At 54.7% G+C, this 16836-nt stretch overlaps 2 protein-coding genes across 3 annotated transcripts; one reads left to right on the forward strand and one right to left on the reverse strand.

Annotated features, from left to right (window-relative positions):
* Positions 1-1245: 1245 nt before the first annotated feature.
* Positions 1246-4414, forward strand: GIPC3 (GIPC PDZ domain containing family member 3). Its single transcript, XM_037042520.1, has 6 exons — positions 1246-1485; positions 2173-2358; positions 2474-2654; positions 3084-3196; positions 3465-3546; positions 3671-4414. The coding sequence occupies exons 1-6, from the start codon at positions 1261-1263 to the stop codon at positions 3820-3822; spliced, it is 939 nt and encodes a 312-aa protein (XP_036898415.1). The 5' UTR covers positions 1246-1260; the 3' UTR covers positions 3823-4414.
* Positions 4415-8218: 3804 nt separating this feature from the next.
* TBXA2R (thromboxane A2 receptor) lies at positions 8219-16780 on the reverse strand. 2 transcript variants are annotated; one of them, XM_037042518.1, is made up of 3 exons: positions 16396-16780; positions 10942-11808; positions 8219-8964 (listed from the first exon to the last, which is right to left on the reverse strand). In XM_037042518.1, exons 2-3 carry the CDS (start codon positions 11725-11727, stop codon positions 8719-8721), a joined length of 1032 nt encoding a protein of 343 aa, XP_036898413.1. In that variant the 5' UTR covers positions 11728-11808; positions 16396-16780; the 3' UTR covers positions 8219-8718. The 2 variants fall into 2 exon arrangements, with proteins under 2 accessions (XP_036898413.1, XP_036898414.1); XM_037042519.1 differs by having other exon boundaries at positions 10942-11835; positions 16396-16538.
* Positions 16781-16836: the final 56 nt, after the last annotated feature.

Raw genomic sequence — 16836 nt, forward strand, 5'->3', positions numbered from 1 at the left:
TGTAAATAAACCACACACTGTGGCTCTTCGTGCCTGGCTCCTCTCAACGAGCACTCCATGTTGAAGGCTGGCCCACGTTGTGGTGTGTGGCGTGTTTTGCAGCCTTTAAACTTCACATCTATTTTCTTATACCTGCTTTTTCCATCAATGTCTGGCTTCTGAGTCTTCCAAAGTGGAGGCCCCTCTTACACACCGCTGCCTGGCATTCCATCGCTGTTTACTGAGCTGGGTTTCCCAGTGCCTGGTATTATATTCCCAGTGAATTCTCACAGAGCATTCTGGGTGCAGAAGCCTCCTTCTTCATCTGTAAGTTGGGGGATCCATTTATTCCCTCACCGAATATTGCCGGAGGGCCTCCTCACTGTGTGCCAGGCGCTGAGCACCCAAACACAGCAGGGGAACAGGAGACCAGGATCCCTGCCCTCCTGCAGCTGAGATTCCTGCTGGGGAGACGGGAACCAAGATGGATAAGTAAAAATACCTGATTTGTCAAGTGCTGCTCAATGCTAGAGAGAAAAAGAAAGCTGGGAAGAGAGATTGGCAGAGGGAGTGACATTTGGGCAAAGGGCTGAGAGGAAGTGAGGGAAGGAACCACCTAGAGAACTGGAAGAAGGTGTTCCAGGCAGAGGGCATAGCACATGCAAAGGCCCTGGGGCAGGAGTGTGTCTGGCATGTTAGAGGAATGACTGAGGCCCCTTTGGCTGGAAAGCAGAGCCAGTGAGGGGGAGAGAGAGGGAGGATGAGGGCAGAGTGGGATGGGGGTAGGTCTTACAGGGCCACGTGGGCAGCTGGGAAAGCTAAGGCTTTTACCCTGAGGGAGGTGGGAGCCCTGGAGGGCTGCGGGCAGAGGAGAGACAGGATGTGGCTCAGGTTATATCAGGTAACCTTACTCCTTCCTACCTGTTAAGGCTGTCGCAAGGATTAAATAAGAGCGTCTAGGCGAGAGAGCGCTCGGGCGCGCTTAGCTGCCCCAGTCCTTATTTGTGATCCACGTTTTTCCCGTGCTACAGCTCAGGACCCCGCAGACTGCCCAGCGTCCCTGGGGAGCGCGCAGCTGGCCCTGGCAGAGCCGGGACACCTGGGGCCGTCCTCCCCCCTCCGCACCCCGCGGTGTCGCCTTCCTAGGCGGCTCGGGTTCCTGGATCCCCTTACCCGGGCAGCTCGGCTGTCACGCCCTGGGCCGGGGGAGGGGAGGCCGCAGGAAGCAGCGGATCCGGCGGCAGCGGAGGAGGTGGCCCGGGTGGCCTAGCTCCTCTGGCCATGGAGAGCGCAGCGGCCCGCGAGACCCCGGGGGCAGAGGCCACGCGCCCGCCCGCGCCCCCTCCGTCGCCCTCTGAGCCCCCCGCGGCGCCCCGCGCCCGCCCGCGCTTAGTTTTCCGCACGCAGCTGGCGCACGGCAGCCCCACGGGCAAGATCGAGGGCTTCACCAACGTCCGCGAGCTCTACGCCAAGATCGCCGAGGCCTTCGGGATAGCACCCACGGAGGTGAGGACCCCGGACCCCCCACTCCTTGATGGGGAGCCCTATCTCCGTATCTCAGAGAAGCACTTCTCAGATCCAGTGGTGCCCGTACCCTGGGGACGCCCCCTTTGACCACGCTGCACAAAGATGAGCAGATCTTAGCGTGGTGAGTCCCCAGATGGTTCGCATCCAGCTGAGGTGGATACCAGACCTCAGGGAAGCGCATGCATGGTTCCCGGGCGCGGCTGTGGGGCTTGGGTTCCTGGCAGCTGCTTTCCAGGTGATACCTCGGAGGTGCCCTGAGTAATAGGCTGGGCTGCAGAGCGGTGCGTCTTGCAACTCCCAGGGGGCGCTAGCGGATGCAGAACAGCCTGAAAAAGATGGTGGGAGAAGGAGAGTGAGGGCGCCAAAGGATTCAAACTGAAAGGCTGGGGTCGGGGAAACGGTGGTTCTTCCGGCCCACAGCCTCCTTCTCACCCTGCTCCTCATTCTGGCGTTCTGTTTACTTGTCTCCCACCGTATTCTGAAGATCCTTCGGGCTGGATTCCTGGGCACCAGGTGACTGGGCCAGTTCCATGCCTCTTTGTGCCTCGGTTTCCCTATAAGCCGAGGGAGCCCATACCCCATGAGCCCATACCCCTGGGGATTCTGCGCAGACAGTGGGAAATAAGCGCTCTCATTAATTCTGGGCTCCCCCTCCCCTCGGGACAGATCTTGTTCTGCACCCTAAACAGCCACAAAGTGGACATGCAGAAACTCCTGGGCGGCCAGATAGGGTTGGAGGACTTTATCTTTGCACATGTGCGCGGCGAGACCAAGGAGGTGGAGGTCACTAAGACTGAGGATGCGCTGGGGCTGACCATCACGGACAACGGGGCCGGATATGCCTTTATCAAGGTGCTCGAGGTGGGGGATGGGGGCAACTTTCCGGGTGCTCAATGACCTGGGGTGAGTGACTGGTCTAAGTGGGTTCTGCGGAGGTGGCCCCTCCAGTGACTCTGGGTTCCTGCAGAGGATCAAGGAGGGCAGCATCATCAACAGGATCGAAGCCGTGTGTGTGGGCGACAGCATCGAGGCCATCAACGACCACTCTATTGTTGGCTGCCGCCACTACGAAGTCGCCAAGATGCTCCGTGAACTGCCCAAGGCCCAGCCCTTCACCCTGCGCCTGGTGCAGCCCAAGAGAGCCTTCGGTGAGGGCCACCTGTGGCCTCCGGGACATGAGTGGGGGTGGGCGGAGCTCTTGTGGAAATGGGTTCTCTGGATGCTGGGGACAGTGGAGAGTGGGGGGATGGAACAGGATAGAAGATTCTAGATGCCTCTGGTGGCATGACAGGAAACTTCCGGCACCGTGTCAGGAACGGGTAGGTGGTTTCTGTGTTGTTACCGTCTGTCTGGAGGTGGGGGAAGTACAGGAATATGGGGGAAGGATGAGGGGTGTGTAGATCTATTTTGTCACATGGCTGGGAGCTTTTAAAGTGCTGTTTTAAGGCCACTGACACAAGGAGGCCTTTAAAGGGTGAGAAAGTTCTATGTAGAAAGTCTCAGCTCAGGTTTTCCAGTGTTTACAAAGAATAGATCTTTCCAGAACACATGTCCCTCCACCACTCTGTCCCCTCCAGATATGATCAGCCAGAGGAGCCGTAGCAGCAAATGCCCCGTGGAAGCAAAAGTGACCAGCGGGCGGGAGACCCTGCGGCTTCGTTCTGGGGGGGCTGCCACTGTAGAGGAAGTGGTGAGTGAAAGGGAGGGGTGTCTTCAGGGACTCTTGTACCTAGAGCTCCACTGCTCAGTCAGTGTGACCTTGGGTAAGATCTCTCTTGCCCAGCCTCGGTTTTTCCACCTGAAAAATGGGTCTCCGTGGTGAGGCAGGCCAATAGTGGTCCGAAGAAGCATTGATACGTGAGGTCCCAGCCAGCTCTCACCCAAGGGGTGGTACTTTGGGAGGAGGCTGGACAATAGGGATCTGAGGTTCCCCTCTGTTTGTGCCCTGATGCCCCCAGCCCAGTGAATTTGAGGAGGAGGCCTCTCGGAGGGTGGATGACCTGCTGGAGAGCTACATGGGCATTCGGGACCCAGAGCTGGGTAAGGGGCCAGGGTAAGCCGGTCGACCCCGGGGGGAGGCCAGCCCACGGGGAGGAGGTGGGGGTCCCAAGGGGAAGTTGGGGTCCCAGAGCACCTTTACTCACTTTCCCTCCTGCTTTGGCAGCGTCCACCATGGTGGAGACGTCCAAGAAGACAGTGAGCGTTCAGGAGTTTGCACGCCATTTAGACTCCGTCTTGGGCGAGTTCGCCTTCCCGGACGAGTTTGTGGTGGAAGTGTGGGCCGCCATCGGCGAGGCCAAGGAGGTCTGTGGCTAGTCTGCCCTGGGGCTGAGCGCAGCCCCAGTCCAGAGCCCAGCCCCCCTCCCCAGCCCTGCCGACAGATTTCCGAAGCCCAGCCCTGCTCCAGAGCCCAGCTCAGATCTGAGACCCAGCGCCCCTCTAGAGCCCAGGTCATCTCTGAGACCGAGGTCACCTCTAGAACCCATACCAGTTCTGAGACCAAGCCTAGTTCTGAGACCAAGCCCTGCTCTAGAACTCAGCCCTCCTCTAGAACCCAGGCTAGCTCTGAGACCAAGTTCAACTCTAGAACCCATACCAGTTCCGAGACCAGGCCCAGCTCAGAGACCAAGTCCTGTTCTAAAACACAGCCCAGCTCTGAGGCCAAGCCCAGCTCTAAAACACAGCCCAGCTCTGAGGCCAAGCCCTGTTCAAAAACACAGTCCAGCTCTGAGGCCAAGCCCAGCTCTGAGGCCAAGCCCAGCCCTAAAACACAGCCCAGCTCTGAGGCCAAGCCCTGTTCAAAAACACGGTCCAGCTCTGAGGCCAAGCCCAGCTCTGAGGCCAAGCCCAGCCCTAAAACACAGCCCAGCTCTGAGGCCAAGCCCAGCTCTGAGGCCAAACCCAGCTCTAGAACCAAGCTCAATTCTGAGACTAAGCTCTGTTCTAGACCCCAGGCCAGCTCTGAAACTAAGTTCATCTCTAGAACACAATTCAGTTCAATGACCCAACCCAGTTCCAGAACCCAGCCCTTGTCTAGAATCCAGGACAACTCTGAGGCCAAGCCTAGCTCTGGCATTAAGTCAAGTTCTGGAACCCAGACAAGTTTTAAGACCCAGCCCAGCTCTGTGACTGATGCTAGTTTTGGAAGCCAGTCTAGCTCTGTGACCAAGCCCTGCCATAAAATTCGACCTGACTCTGGGCTGCAAGACAGCTCTGTGATACAGCGGTACCCAGACACCCAGCCTAGCTCAGGAACCCCAGTCAGTTCTGAAATCCAGATGAGACTCAAGAAGCAGCCCAGCTACAGAAGCCTCTCCAGCTCAGGATCCAAAGACAGCTCCCAAACCCAACCCCATTCACAAACCCAGACCAGCTCAGGAACTTGGGTGCACGCGGCAGCTCAATCCAGATCCAGACCCCAGCCCTCCTCTAAAACCCAGTTTTACTCAAGCACTCACCCCCACTCTGGGGCCCAGGCCAGCTCCAGTGATGAGTCCAGCTCAGACACTGAGCCCAGCTCTAGATCCTGGCCTAGTGGTGCAACTAGGCCCATCTCCAGAATTCAGGCAAGCCCTGGAACCTCATCCATTTCTGAGAGAAGGCCTGGCTCCACTGCTCAGCCTGACAACGGACCCCACTCTCACTGCAGTGCGCAGACCAGCATTAGAATGCCGTCCAGCTCAGGGATGCAGACCGACCTCAAGGATGGGCTGATTTCCAGAGCTTATTCCAGACCAGGGACCCAACCCAGCTCTAGAACTCAGCTCAGTTCTGGAGGACAGCCTGGCTCTGGAATGTCATCCAACTCCAAAACACAGTCAGTTGCTGAGACTCAGTTGGGTTCCAGAATACAGCTCAACTCTGGAATCCAATCTAGTCCTGGGACCCAGACCAGTGCAGCAACAGACCTAAGCTCCATGGCGCTGTCTAGCTCTAAGAGCAGACTGAGCTCCAAGACCCAGCCCTGCACTGCTCAATCAGCTTCTCGGACTCCACTCATCTTGGACACCTTGCCAAGTTCTAGATACCAGCTCCAGGCCACAACCCAAGGCAACTCTGGTATTGAGCCAGATTCCGTGAAGCAGACCAACTCCGCAACTCAGCTCACCTCTAGAGTCCAGTTCAGCTCTGAGACTCAACTCAACTCTGAATCCCAGACCAGTTCAAGAATACAGCCCAGCTCTGGAACCCACCTTAGTTCCAGAACCCAGCCTGTTTCTGGAGCTCAATCCAGCATCAGAACCCAGGCAAGCTCTGGAACCCAGCTTGTCTCTGAGACCCAGCCCAGCTCGGGGTCCCAGACCAGTGCAAGCATTGAACCCAGCTCTGAAACCCAGCTCAGTTCCAGAAGGCAGTTTAGTACCAAGATTCAATTTAGCTCTGAGACCCAGACCAGTTCAAGAACGCAGCCCAGCTCTGGAGCCCATATGAACTCCAGAACCCAGCCGAGCCCTAGGATTCAGTTTAGCTCTGAGATGCAACCCAGTTCTGACACTCAGACCAGTTCAAGAACACAGCCCAGCTTTGGAACCCACCTCAGGTCCAGAACCCAGCCTGTTCCGGGGACCCAAACCAGTTCCAGAACCCAGACTGGTTTTGGAATGCAGCTCAGATCTGAGACTCAGCCCAGCTCTGGAGCTCAGGACAATGCAAGAATGCAGCCTAGCTCTGGAGCTCGGCTCAGTTCCAGAACCCAGACCAGCTCCAAAATTCAGTTCAGCTCTGAGACCCAGCCCAGTTCTAAAAGCCAGACCAGTTTCAACACTGAGCCCCACTCTAGAATCCACCATAGTTCCAGAACTCAGCCTGCTTCTGAAACCCAATCCAGCTCCAGAACCCAGACCAGCTTAAGAATCCAGCTCAGCTCTAGAAATGGGCTTTGCCCACAGACCCCTGCCCTTGACCCTAGAACCCAGTCTGATTTCATTCCCCCAACTCGACCTCAGCCCCCAGGCCCACCACCCAGAGCCTCTGCTCCAGCCCCTAGCAAAATCTCTCAGCCTGAGCCCCAGCCCCATGATCTGGTACATGGAACCCAGGCCAGCACTGGCCAGGGCAGAAGCCCACCTCCTTCCCACCTGGCTCCACCATTACAGACCCCCTTGGCTCCCAAGAAACCAGCCCTTTTCCCCAAGCCCCAGCTGGGGCCCCATAAGTCCACTCCACCCACCGCATCTGTCATCCCTAGTTCTGCCTCTAGGGTGTCCCTCCTGCGGTCCCAGCCCCCTGCACCCCCAGGTCAGGAGCACGCCCCCTCCCCCATACATAGGGAGTCAGGAACTGCTCTGTGGGGGTCAGAGCCCCTTTCCCATGATAGGGAGCAGTAGTCTGGTGGTTACGTAGTTTTGGCCCCTGGTGGACCCCACCCACTCTCCATCCTCTCCCAGTTCAGGTCCCCCAGAAGCAGCAGGTGACCTCATTCCCCCACAGGTGGTGGGAGGGAGAATGGAAACGGGCTTCAGTTTCATTGGGCTTGGCTCTGGGAGGTGTAAGCAGATCCCAGGCCTGTGGAGGGGAAAGGGAGGGGGCAGGGAATGGTTTGCTCTTCATGTACCTCGAGGGCTCATGGGAATAAAGGCACATGCAGCCAGGTGTGTCATGTGGTGTGTGTTTTTTTTTTACTTTTAATCTTTTTAAAAAAGATTTTATTTATTTTTAGAGAAAGAAGGAGAGGGAGAGAAACGTTGATGTGAGAGAAACATCGATGGGTTGCCCCTGTACACGCTCCGACTGGGACCAAAAGCACAACCCAGGCATGTGCCCTGCCTGGGAATTGAACTGGCAAACTTTTGCTTCCTGGGACGGTTCCAACTGAGCTACATCAGGCAGGGCCAGGTGTGAGGTTTTTGAGAGAGTTTGGTGGAAAGCAGAGGAAGCAACAGGCATGAGGCTCTAGGGAGCTATGACAACACTGGCTACTTCTTAAGTACCTACTGTGTGCCAGGTGCTTTACAAGTACTCACTGTGCACATATTCATGTACTTGCACATACATGCTGCTCCTCAAAAGCTCCATTCATTTGTCCATTTAGTCAGTCTTTATTGAGCACCTACTGTGGGCCAGGTGCTGTTTGTTCAAGGCACTGGTAGTCTGAGTGTTAGGTGGATGAATGGCTGAACGATAAGCTTATGAGGGAATGATTCCATCCAGAGTGGAGGAAGCAGGCATCATCTCATGGTCTTGCGTGTGTCTCTCCCTTTCTTTCCTTTTTTCTTTTTTTTTTTTAAGATTTTGTTTATTTATTTTCTAGAGAGAGGAGAAGGGAGGGTGAAAGCAAGGGAGAGAAACAGCAATGTGTGGTTGCCTCTCGTGTGCCCCCTACTGGGAACCCAGCCTAAACCTAGGGGGAGAGAAACAGCAATGTGTGGTTGCCTCTCGTGTGCCCCCTACTGGGAACCCAGCCTAAACCTAGGCTTGTGTCCTGACTGGGAATTGAACCCTTTGGTTTGTAGGCCGGCACTCAATCCACTGGGCCACACCAGCCAGGGCTCTCCTTTTCTTTTCCTCATGTGCAAAATGGGTTTAAGACCAGGACCCTCTCTAGGGGCTTTAGGGAGGGTTCCAGGAGATCCGACGCAATAAAGGATACGGGGAGAGGAAACTGAGGCAGCCTCTGCCTCTCTGTCCAGTTCTCAGCTGCTGGACGGCCGGAGAGCAGCATGGTTCACCGAACTTCAACAAATGCCAACTGACTTCCAGACTCAAAGGAAAATAAAGCCGGGCTTCATTTTAGAGCTATATTTTGGCAAAAGACGGGGTGTCCTGCCCATTTACATTCAATCTTTTCTAGACAGAGCCTTCTTGGGTTGAGGTGTCAAAGGGGATCAACTGCTCCTCAGAGAATAGGTCATGTTTAGTGGTCAGAACCCCCAATTTCCTGAGGACTTCTGAAGGGAAGGCTTTCAAGTCTAATTGCCTCCAGACACTCTGTTACATCCCCCCCTCACCCTTCCTGGAGTTGGGAGGGGGCTGAGAGAAGGGAAGGGCCTTGGAAAAGGGGATCAGGGAAGAGCTGGGGGTCCTCAGGGCTGAAGGAACATAGCTCACAACCCTGCCACTCGATCCCTCTGTCCATCCTGCACTGCCAGCTCCTGGACTTCAGAATGGGCAGACATGACTGCCAGGGAGGATCGAGGTTGAATGGGGGATGCGCCGGCAGGGCACTCTGTCTGGCTGTCCTTCCAGAGCCACCACTGATGTCTGCCCCCGGCCCTATGCCACGGTGTGCCTCCGGTTGAGCTGGGGCTGCAATGACAGTGACCTGGCCTGGGCACCGAGGCCAGGGTGCAGGCGCCGGATCACAGCCCGGCGGAACAGGATGTATACCCAGGGGTCCAGGATCTGGTTCCAGGTGGCCACACGCAGGTAAATGAGGAGCTGTTTCTCCGTGGCTTCAGAGAGCTGTCCAGCTGTGTTCATGGCTGGCGGGCTCCGCAGCACCGTCTGGGCGATGAAGACCTGTCAAGGGCCAGAGCAGTTAGCCAGGCAGCAGGCCAGCCTCCGGCCCCGCCCCTCCACCAGCACAGAGTGAGTACTGATTCTGTCACTGCTTTGCTCTGTGGGGCTGAGGGTTTTTGGTTTTTTTTTAAGATTTTATTTATTCATTTTTACAGAGAGGGGAAGGCAAGGAGAGAAATATCAATGTGTGGTTGCCTCTTGTTCACTCCATCCTGGGGACCCTGCCCGCAACCCAGGCATGTACCCTGACTGGGAATCGAACCACCCTTTGGTTCCCAGTCTGTGCTCAATCCACTGAGCCACACCAGCCAGGGCTCTGAGCTTGTTGATGTGGCCACAAAATCGCACTCTTTTCCAGCTCCTCCCCTGGCACAACTAAATGTGGTGGGAAAAAAGGCTTGCAGGTGCGAATAGTTGGAGTTACCATCACAGCCAGCATTGTTCTAGTAAACATTTAACATTTTATAAACATTTCATAATATATTATGAAAGTATAGTATTAAAGTGTGTATGAAATTATTTAATTTTATATTATATATTTTACTTTAAGGGATCTACATACATTAAATTTTATATTTTATACATTTTATAAAAATAATTTTAGGCCCTGGCTGGTGTAGCTCAGTGGATTGAGCACAGGCCTGCAAACCAAAGGACTGCAGTTTGATTCCCAGTCAGGGCACATGCCTGGGTTGCAGGCCAGACATTGATGTTTCTCTCCCTCTCTCCTTCCCCTCTAAAGATAAATAAATAAAATTAAAAAAAAATAAAATAAAATACTTAAAAAAGAAATAATAATTTTATATTAATTTTATGTTAAATTCTTAGATTTAACTATTTTATTATATTTTTTATTATTTTTTTAATTGGGGATAATTCTTTTTTTTAAGATTTTATTTATTTATTTATCTTTAGAGGGGAAGGAGAGAGGGAGAGAAACATCAATGTATGGTTGCCTCTCGTGAGTCCCCTGCTGGGAACTGGCCTGCAACCCAGGCATGTGCCCTGACTGGGAATCAAACTGCAGTCCTTTGGTTTGCAGGCCTGTGCTCAATCCACTGAGCTACACCAGCCAGGGTTCTATTTTAATATAGTATATTAAATATTGAATTTTACACTTAATATTACGTGATATATCATTTAAGTTATGTATAAACAATTGTATAATACAATGTAATTATCTAATAATTAATATATTAATTCTTATATATAGTTAAAATTGTATGTGTAGTTATATAATATGTAATATACTTATGTAAATATTATATAATTGACATAACTATTAAGTGTTAATAATGTGTGATTATAATTATATATTAGATAGTGCTTAATTAGATAATATAAAATATGTAACCATATTATATGATAACTGATATAACTAAGTATTAATTATACTATAAGAATTAATGATAATGTATATATAACCATTATAATAAAAATTATGTTGCCCTGGCTGGTGTAGCTCAGTGGATTGAGCATGGGCCTGGGAACCAAAGGGTCACTGGTTCAATTCCCAGTCAGGGCACGTGCCTGGGTTGTAGGCCAGGTTCCCAGTGAGGGGCTTGCGAGAGGCAACCATGCATTGATGTTTCTCACCCTCTCTTTCTCCTCTCCTTCCCCTCTTTCTAAAAATAAATAGATAAAATCTTCAAAGAAAAAGAGAAAATCCTTTACAAAATAAATAAATTATAATAATATTGAAATTCTAGTAAAAATGGTTTCCCAAGTGCCGTTGTGTGTTGGACAAGGCTGGGGCGCTGCTGGGGACAAGCCGTCTGGCCCGGCCCCAGCTTAAGGGTTGCTGTGTCTGGCTCTTGAGCTCCTCCAGGGAGGTTGTCCCAGTGTGGGCCCTGGGACACATGTCCACGTTTTCTCCGATGGACAAGACTCTGAGGGTTGAAATTCATTCTGGATGGATGGAGGCCCAGTCACCATGCATGGTGGGAACCCAGGGCAGACCCTGCAGGGGCCACTCACCAGCAGCGGCATCCAGCAGACACTGGCTACCACCATGATGCCGGTGAGCTGAGCCATCATCTCAACCTCGCAGTCCCGTGGGCGCTGCTGGGCGGCCTCCTGCCCGTAGTACACGTGGCACAGAGTGGCTACACTGATGGTATTGAGCAGGAAGGACAGCCCCACAGAGAAGCTGCCAAGGAGCGCAAACAGCAAGCCGAAGGCCACGTCTCCGGGCTCGGGGCCCAGCGTGAGGAAGCACCAAGAGCCCGGGTACTGCACAGTGTAGCGGCCCACGCCCAGCAGGGGCAGCAGGCCCAGCGCCAGCGCCGCGGCCCACACCAGCCCTACGGTGGTCCAGGCACGGCGCTGCGAGGCAGCCGCAGGGCGAGAGAAGGGTCGCGTGATACCCAGGTAGCGCTCCGAGGCCATGGCAACCCCCAGCAGCAGCGGGCACAGGCCGAAGAAGACCATGACCACACCCATGAAGCGGCAGAGGTGGCAGCTAGGGTCCACGGAGTGCCAGTCAGAGAGGTTGGCATGCTGGGACACCACGATGGCACCGGTGATGAACAGCCCCATGAAGTCGGTGAGGACGAGGCCACAGAGGAAGGTGAGGAAGGAGGATCGCGTCTGGGAGCTGCCCTGCCGGGCGCCTGCCAGCACGGTCAGGGCCAGCAGGTTGGAGGCCAGGCCCACCAGGCAGAAGGAGGCGGCAAACCATGGAGAGGCGATAATGCGCCGCTCCTCCAGCGTGATGTTAATGGGCCGGAAACAGGGCCCCAGAGCACTGCTGTTGGGCCACATGGCGCTGGAGCAGAGTCGGGGGGTCACCACCCCATGGAGCCGAGGCTGCAGGAGGGCAGGTTGGCACTGCTTCTGGCACACCTGGTAGGGGCAGAGAGATGATTTGCTTGTGATTCATTCTGCATTTTTTAAGTTGATTTTTTTTAGAGACAGAGGAGGGAGAGAGAAAGAAAGAGAAACATCCAATTTGTTGTTCCACTTACTTATGCATTCAGTGGTTGCTTCTCGTATGTGCCTGGACTCGGGAATCGAACCCACAACCTTGGCACATGGGACGATGCTCTAACCAACTGAGCTACCCAGCCAGAGCTTCAGTCTGCATTTTAATCCGAGTGGCCCTGGTGATCTCCTATACAGCCTGCAATACCCCACCTCAAATAACCCCCTTTTTAAGGAAGCCTTTCCTGACTTATCTTACTCCCCACTCCTGAGTTTCACTGTTATTATAGTACTACCTCCTGCTCTGTCCTGCCCCTGAATCAATAATCTTCAAGGTTAGGACCAGTGCTGTCTCCCTGGAACCCCTGGAGGACATCAGTTAGCATCTGCTGAAGCGAAGGGCCAAGAAACTCCAGGGTGGAACTCGAGCCCTGGCGCCTGCTATGTGACCCCAAGCAAATGATTTATTCTCTCTGAGTTTCTGTTTCCCCACCGCCAGTCTCCATCCAAACCCATGGTGGACTACAGCATCCAGGACAGATTGCAGCCACAGTAAAGACAGGATGTGTCCAGGGAGACAGGGGGCTGGCTGCAAGCCAGAGGTCGCTGGCCCCCGTAAAGGCCCTGAGCTCAGTTTCGTAGGTCACAATTTCCTGTGGGTGCCTGAGGGTGAGGCCCCACCCACTGGTGTTTTAGGGAGACCCTTCCTCACATATGTTGAAATCATATTCTTGGTTTTAAATATTTCTTAATTTTCGGAAATCATGTGGATTCTTTTTTCCCTATTTCATGGCATTGCTTTTTTATTGTTTTTATTCCTCACCTGAGGATATGTTTTATTGACTATAGAAAAGAAGGAAGAGAACGCAAGAGAGAGACTTTGATTTGAGATAAAAACATCAAACGGTTGCCTCCCATAAGCACCCTGACCAGGGATCGAACCTGCAACCTTTTGGTGTGTGGGAGGGTGCTCCACTCAACTGAGCAGCCCCAGCCAGGGCTCAAGGCATTGCTTACAGAATGAGAAACAAACCCAGAAATCCAGTTTCATTCTAGGAACAAAAACAGCTCATTTGGAGTGACAGGTTCCCCAGGGACGGGCTATACAAAGGCAACAGCAGGGACCCACTACTCAGTGTGGGGCTGGTGGAGAAAACCAGAGAGACCTCTGGGCTTGGCTAATGCAAGTGTGGACAAATCGGCCATTGCAGAGGTGGGACGTTAAGTAGCAATAAAATGAGGACATTAAAAAACAGCTCCCAGTTCCCCAAATGGGCAAACCAGGGAAGGCGGAAAGCCACCCCGGGAAATGGGAGTAGCACCCAGCCCATAGCCTTCCACCCTAGGCACACCCCACAGGTCATCCTTGTGCTGGCCTCGAGGGTGCACCCAGGGGAGGGATCAGAGTGGGCAAGGGTGGGGAGGCGGGACCATGGGAGGAACAGGGATGGAGGGGCCAGGCAGTTAAAACTCACAAAGGCAGTTAAAGGTCCTATGATGATCTGGTTTTTGCAGAGTGAGCAAACTGAGGCACGGTGAGGTTAACTAACGGTTCAAGGTCACACAGCCCAGCCCAAGCTGACTGGAAATTTACACTCGGGGCTCATTACACATAATGGGTGTCAGTGATTTGAAATCCTGCCCTTTGGATGGAGGCCCACGCCAGGTGGGTGTGGGGTTCGCAATCATTGGAATTTTTTCTAAGGGAGGATAACATTTTTTAAAAAGTTCATCAGACCTGATTCAAATCCTGGCTGTGCCACATATCCTTTCAATAACCTTGGCTCCTCAAGTCCCCACTGTGAGCTTCAGTGTCCCTTCCTGTAAAATGGGGCTCATGGTAGAAGTGAGTTCATCTGCGTACAGGGCTTAGTGCATTAGTGCATTGTAGGTGCTCAATTCCTGCAAATGTGCTCAGCAGGTGGCCTCCAGCCCTTACTCCCCGCCCCCCACCCGGCCTTGCAATCCGCTCCTTGGCCCAGCCCCTTGGCTCCACAGCTCCTTATCTAGTCTCATAAATTATCGAGCTCCTGACGGCTGCCCTGAACTTCCATCCCAGGCTGAGTGCCAAGGCCACAGCCGCTTTGTGGTGGCAGGGCCTCGAGTGGGATAACTGAGGCGTGGGGAGATGGAGCGGGCAGAGGGAGTGCCTTCCATGGTGACCGGTGACCTTAGCCTTCCACTCCAGGCCTGGGTGCGCTCTTCGCCATCTCTGATTTGACCTGCACTTGAATTCCTCCTGGAACAGGGCGCTGCCTCCCTCGAGAGCTGGTATGTGCCGTTTTGGAACATTTCTGGGGACATTTCTGTGTCTGCAGCCACTTCCCTGGCCTCTGTCTGGAATGACCAGCCCCTCTTGTGTCTCATGGTCCCCTTGTCCCTGCCTTCCTGCGAGAGCTCCTGCATCATTTACTCACCCGAGACACACCCCCCTGAGATACCCTCATGTCTGGGAACAAACCTGTGACTCAGAGCCTGTGGCCTGGGGGAGGCTGGAAACTGGCAGGAATCCCTCTGGCCACAGCCTGCGGTTTCCAGTCCCCCCTCCCACGGGTTTAGGTGATAGGGGCTATCTCAGGTTTCCTAGGCAAGCCGGCCAGTAGAGGCACCTGGCAAAGCCTCCCTTCCCCTCCCACATTGGCCCTGAGAACAGGCAGGGCCCCTAACCTACAGGGGACCTGTTTGCATCCTAGCCACAGGTGGTAGAAGCAGCATATTGTGGCCTTTGGGGAAATCCATCTTTCTCTCTGTGCCTCATGGGAGGCATGGGCTTCAGATTCCCTGCCCAGATGTGCTGGACAAACCCGGGGTTCCATGGCTCAGAGTGAGGAGGTTTAGACTTTGAAGGGCCGGGGTTCTGGAATTTGAATAAGCTCCCAGTTCTGAAAACTGGAAGGCCTCCAGAGTCCAGAATCCCAAGGGGCTGAGGTTCCAGAACTTCAGCGAGAGTTTGGCTGGGTCCTTGGTTCCAGACATCTGTCTCTGCAACTGTCTCCTTACTGGAGGCTGAACAATGGACAGGACTCCCCACGACCCAGTGGGATGTGATTCTTCTTTGTTTCCCAGGTATCAGTCCTCGCCTCTGCCCCATCACCGTTACTGCCCTCCCCATGCTCCCCCCCCATCAAGCTACCCACCTCTCTACAGGCCCCTCGGCCACTCAACACCCCGCCCCCACCCCCCAGCCCCAGCCTGTCTGGTCTGCCTGTTCGCACACCCTGGGCCCACCCAGCCTTCACAAGGGGCGATGAGAGTCTCAGACAAGCTCAGCTGGAAGTCCCTGATCTGCCATTGCTGAGCGGGGGAGGGACACACACACACACACACACACACACACACACACACGCGCGCGCGTGCACGAGCTCGAGGGGGACTCCACATTGCTGAGCTTGTTTCCCCCTCTGTGAAATGGGAAGAACGAGGACACTAACTCACCCGCTGGCATTCTGCAGTTTTCCCAGGCCTGCTTTGCTCCAGCCGGCCGAGGAGCCTCTGCCTCAGCGGTGCCTAGGGTGCCCTTCCTGCCCCTGGCTGTGTTCACACGCGTACCTCCAGGTCAGGCACACAGGGCCCGATACTGCGTGTGACCTCGGCCAGCCCTGCCCCTCGGCCTGTTTCCCACATTTCCTGTCTTCTAATTGCTAGAGAGTCCAGGAGACCAAGGATGACACCCCTTGGCATGAAAGTGCAGGGGCCAAGCCAGTACCTGCATCAGTCAGTTCCAGCCCAGCCCTGAGGCACATCCAGCTGCCCGTGGACCCCCTCCACACCTCTGTGCGGCCACGGACAACCATACGCACACACGAAAAGGCGGAGCCCGCGGCAGACACCCACGCAGACACACATGTAAAGGCAGAGCCAGCTGCAGTCCCCAGGCCCATCCCCAACTCCCCTCACCACAAGGCTTAGTTTCCGGGAACTTTTCCTGTTTGCTACACTAACCAGGACCCCACCCAAGAGAGTACAGTGAGTGTAACTAGATAAGAGCTGAACCTGGGCCCAGGTGCATGGGGTTCCTCTGAACCTCAGTTTCTAATTTGTTCAATAGGTTTCTGAGAAGTGCTCACCGCTCAGGGCTGTCAGGAAGGCCAAAAGAGGGGGGGCGTGAGATGGGGGGCACCCAGCCCTCTGGCCAGTGGTTACTGATGGACACAAGAGTTATGGTGATCATATGAACCCATCACTGCATGCACACACACACTCACTCCCAGCCACACCCTCCCTGTGGCACCATAGGGCCCTAAATGTCCCCGTACAGACTCAGAAGAACCCACACCCAAGCACACGCTCGACCACACTCGGCTGCACACTGGCCAGGGCAGGCAGCAGAAGTGCAGGGCCACCCTCCAGACACAGACCTGGTCTCAACTCCCCAGGACACCCAGAACCTGGCTGCTGTCACCGCTCAGGGTGACACACCCACAACAGGGCAGGTCACCGCAGGAAACACTCCAGCAACACCTGCCCACTCTCGCGCCCCGCCCCTAAACTGGACAGCTGTGTCCTCACCTGGCGATGATGAATGGATGGGGCCGCTGGGGTCGCCGCGCTGTCGGGGAGCCCGAGCCGGGAGGACAGGCGTGCGGGCGCTAGTCCGGCCCGGGGTCGGGGAGGGATGGACCGAGCTGGGCGACCTGGCCTCCCGGGGAAACAGACTCACGGTGGGGACGGGCCCAAAGAGGCCTTGGGATTGCCACGTCTCCAGAGGCACAGGACGCCGGGGCAGAGGGTGCCGTGAAGCAGGAAGGGCTAGGTCCCCTCTGATGCTGGAGGGGGTGGTCCTTGGGGCTAAAAATAGTCGGTATCTGGCTCTGCTCCACAGACAGCAAGCACCCTGTGATCGCTAACCTCCTCTCTCACGTCTCCGTCCTTCCTTTCGCGTGCTTCTCATCAGACCCTCCCCCCTGCTGTGGCCACGCCCCTCAGGCCCGGGTTTGGCTGATGGGGGTC

This window comes from Sturnira hondurensis, unplaced genomic scaffold (genome assembly GCF_014824575.4).
Source record: "Sturnira hondurensis isolate 20B ecotype Veracruz unplaced genomic scaffold, ASM1482457v3 Scaffold0003693, whole genome shotgun sequence".
Taxonomy (NCBI): Eukaryota; Metazoa; Chordata; class Mammalia; order Chiroptera; family Phyllostomidae; genus Sturnira; species Sturnira hondurensis.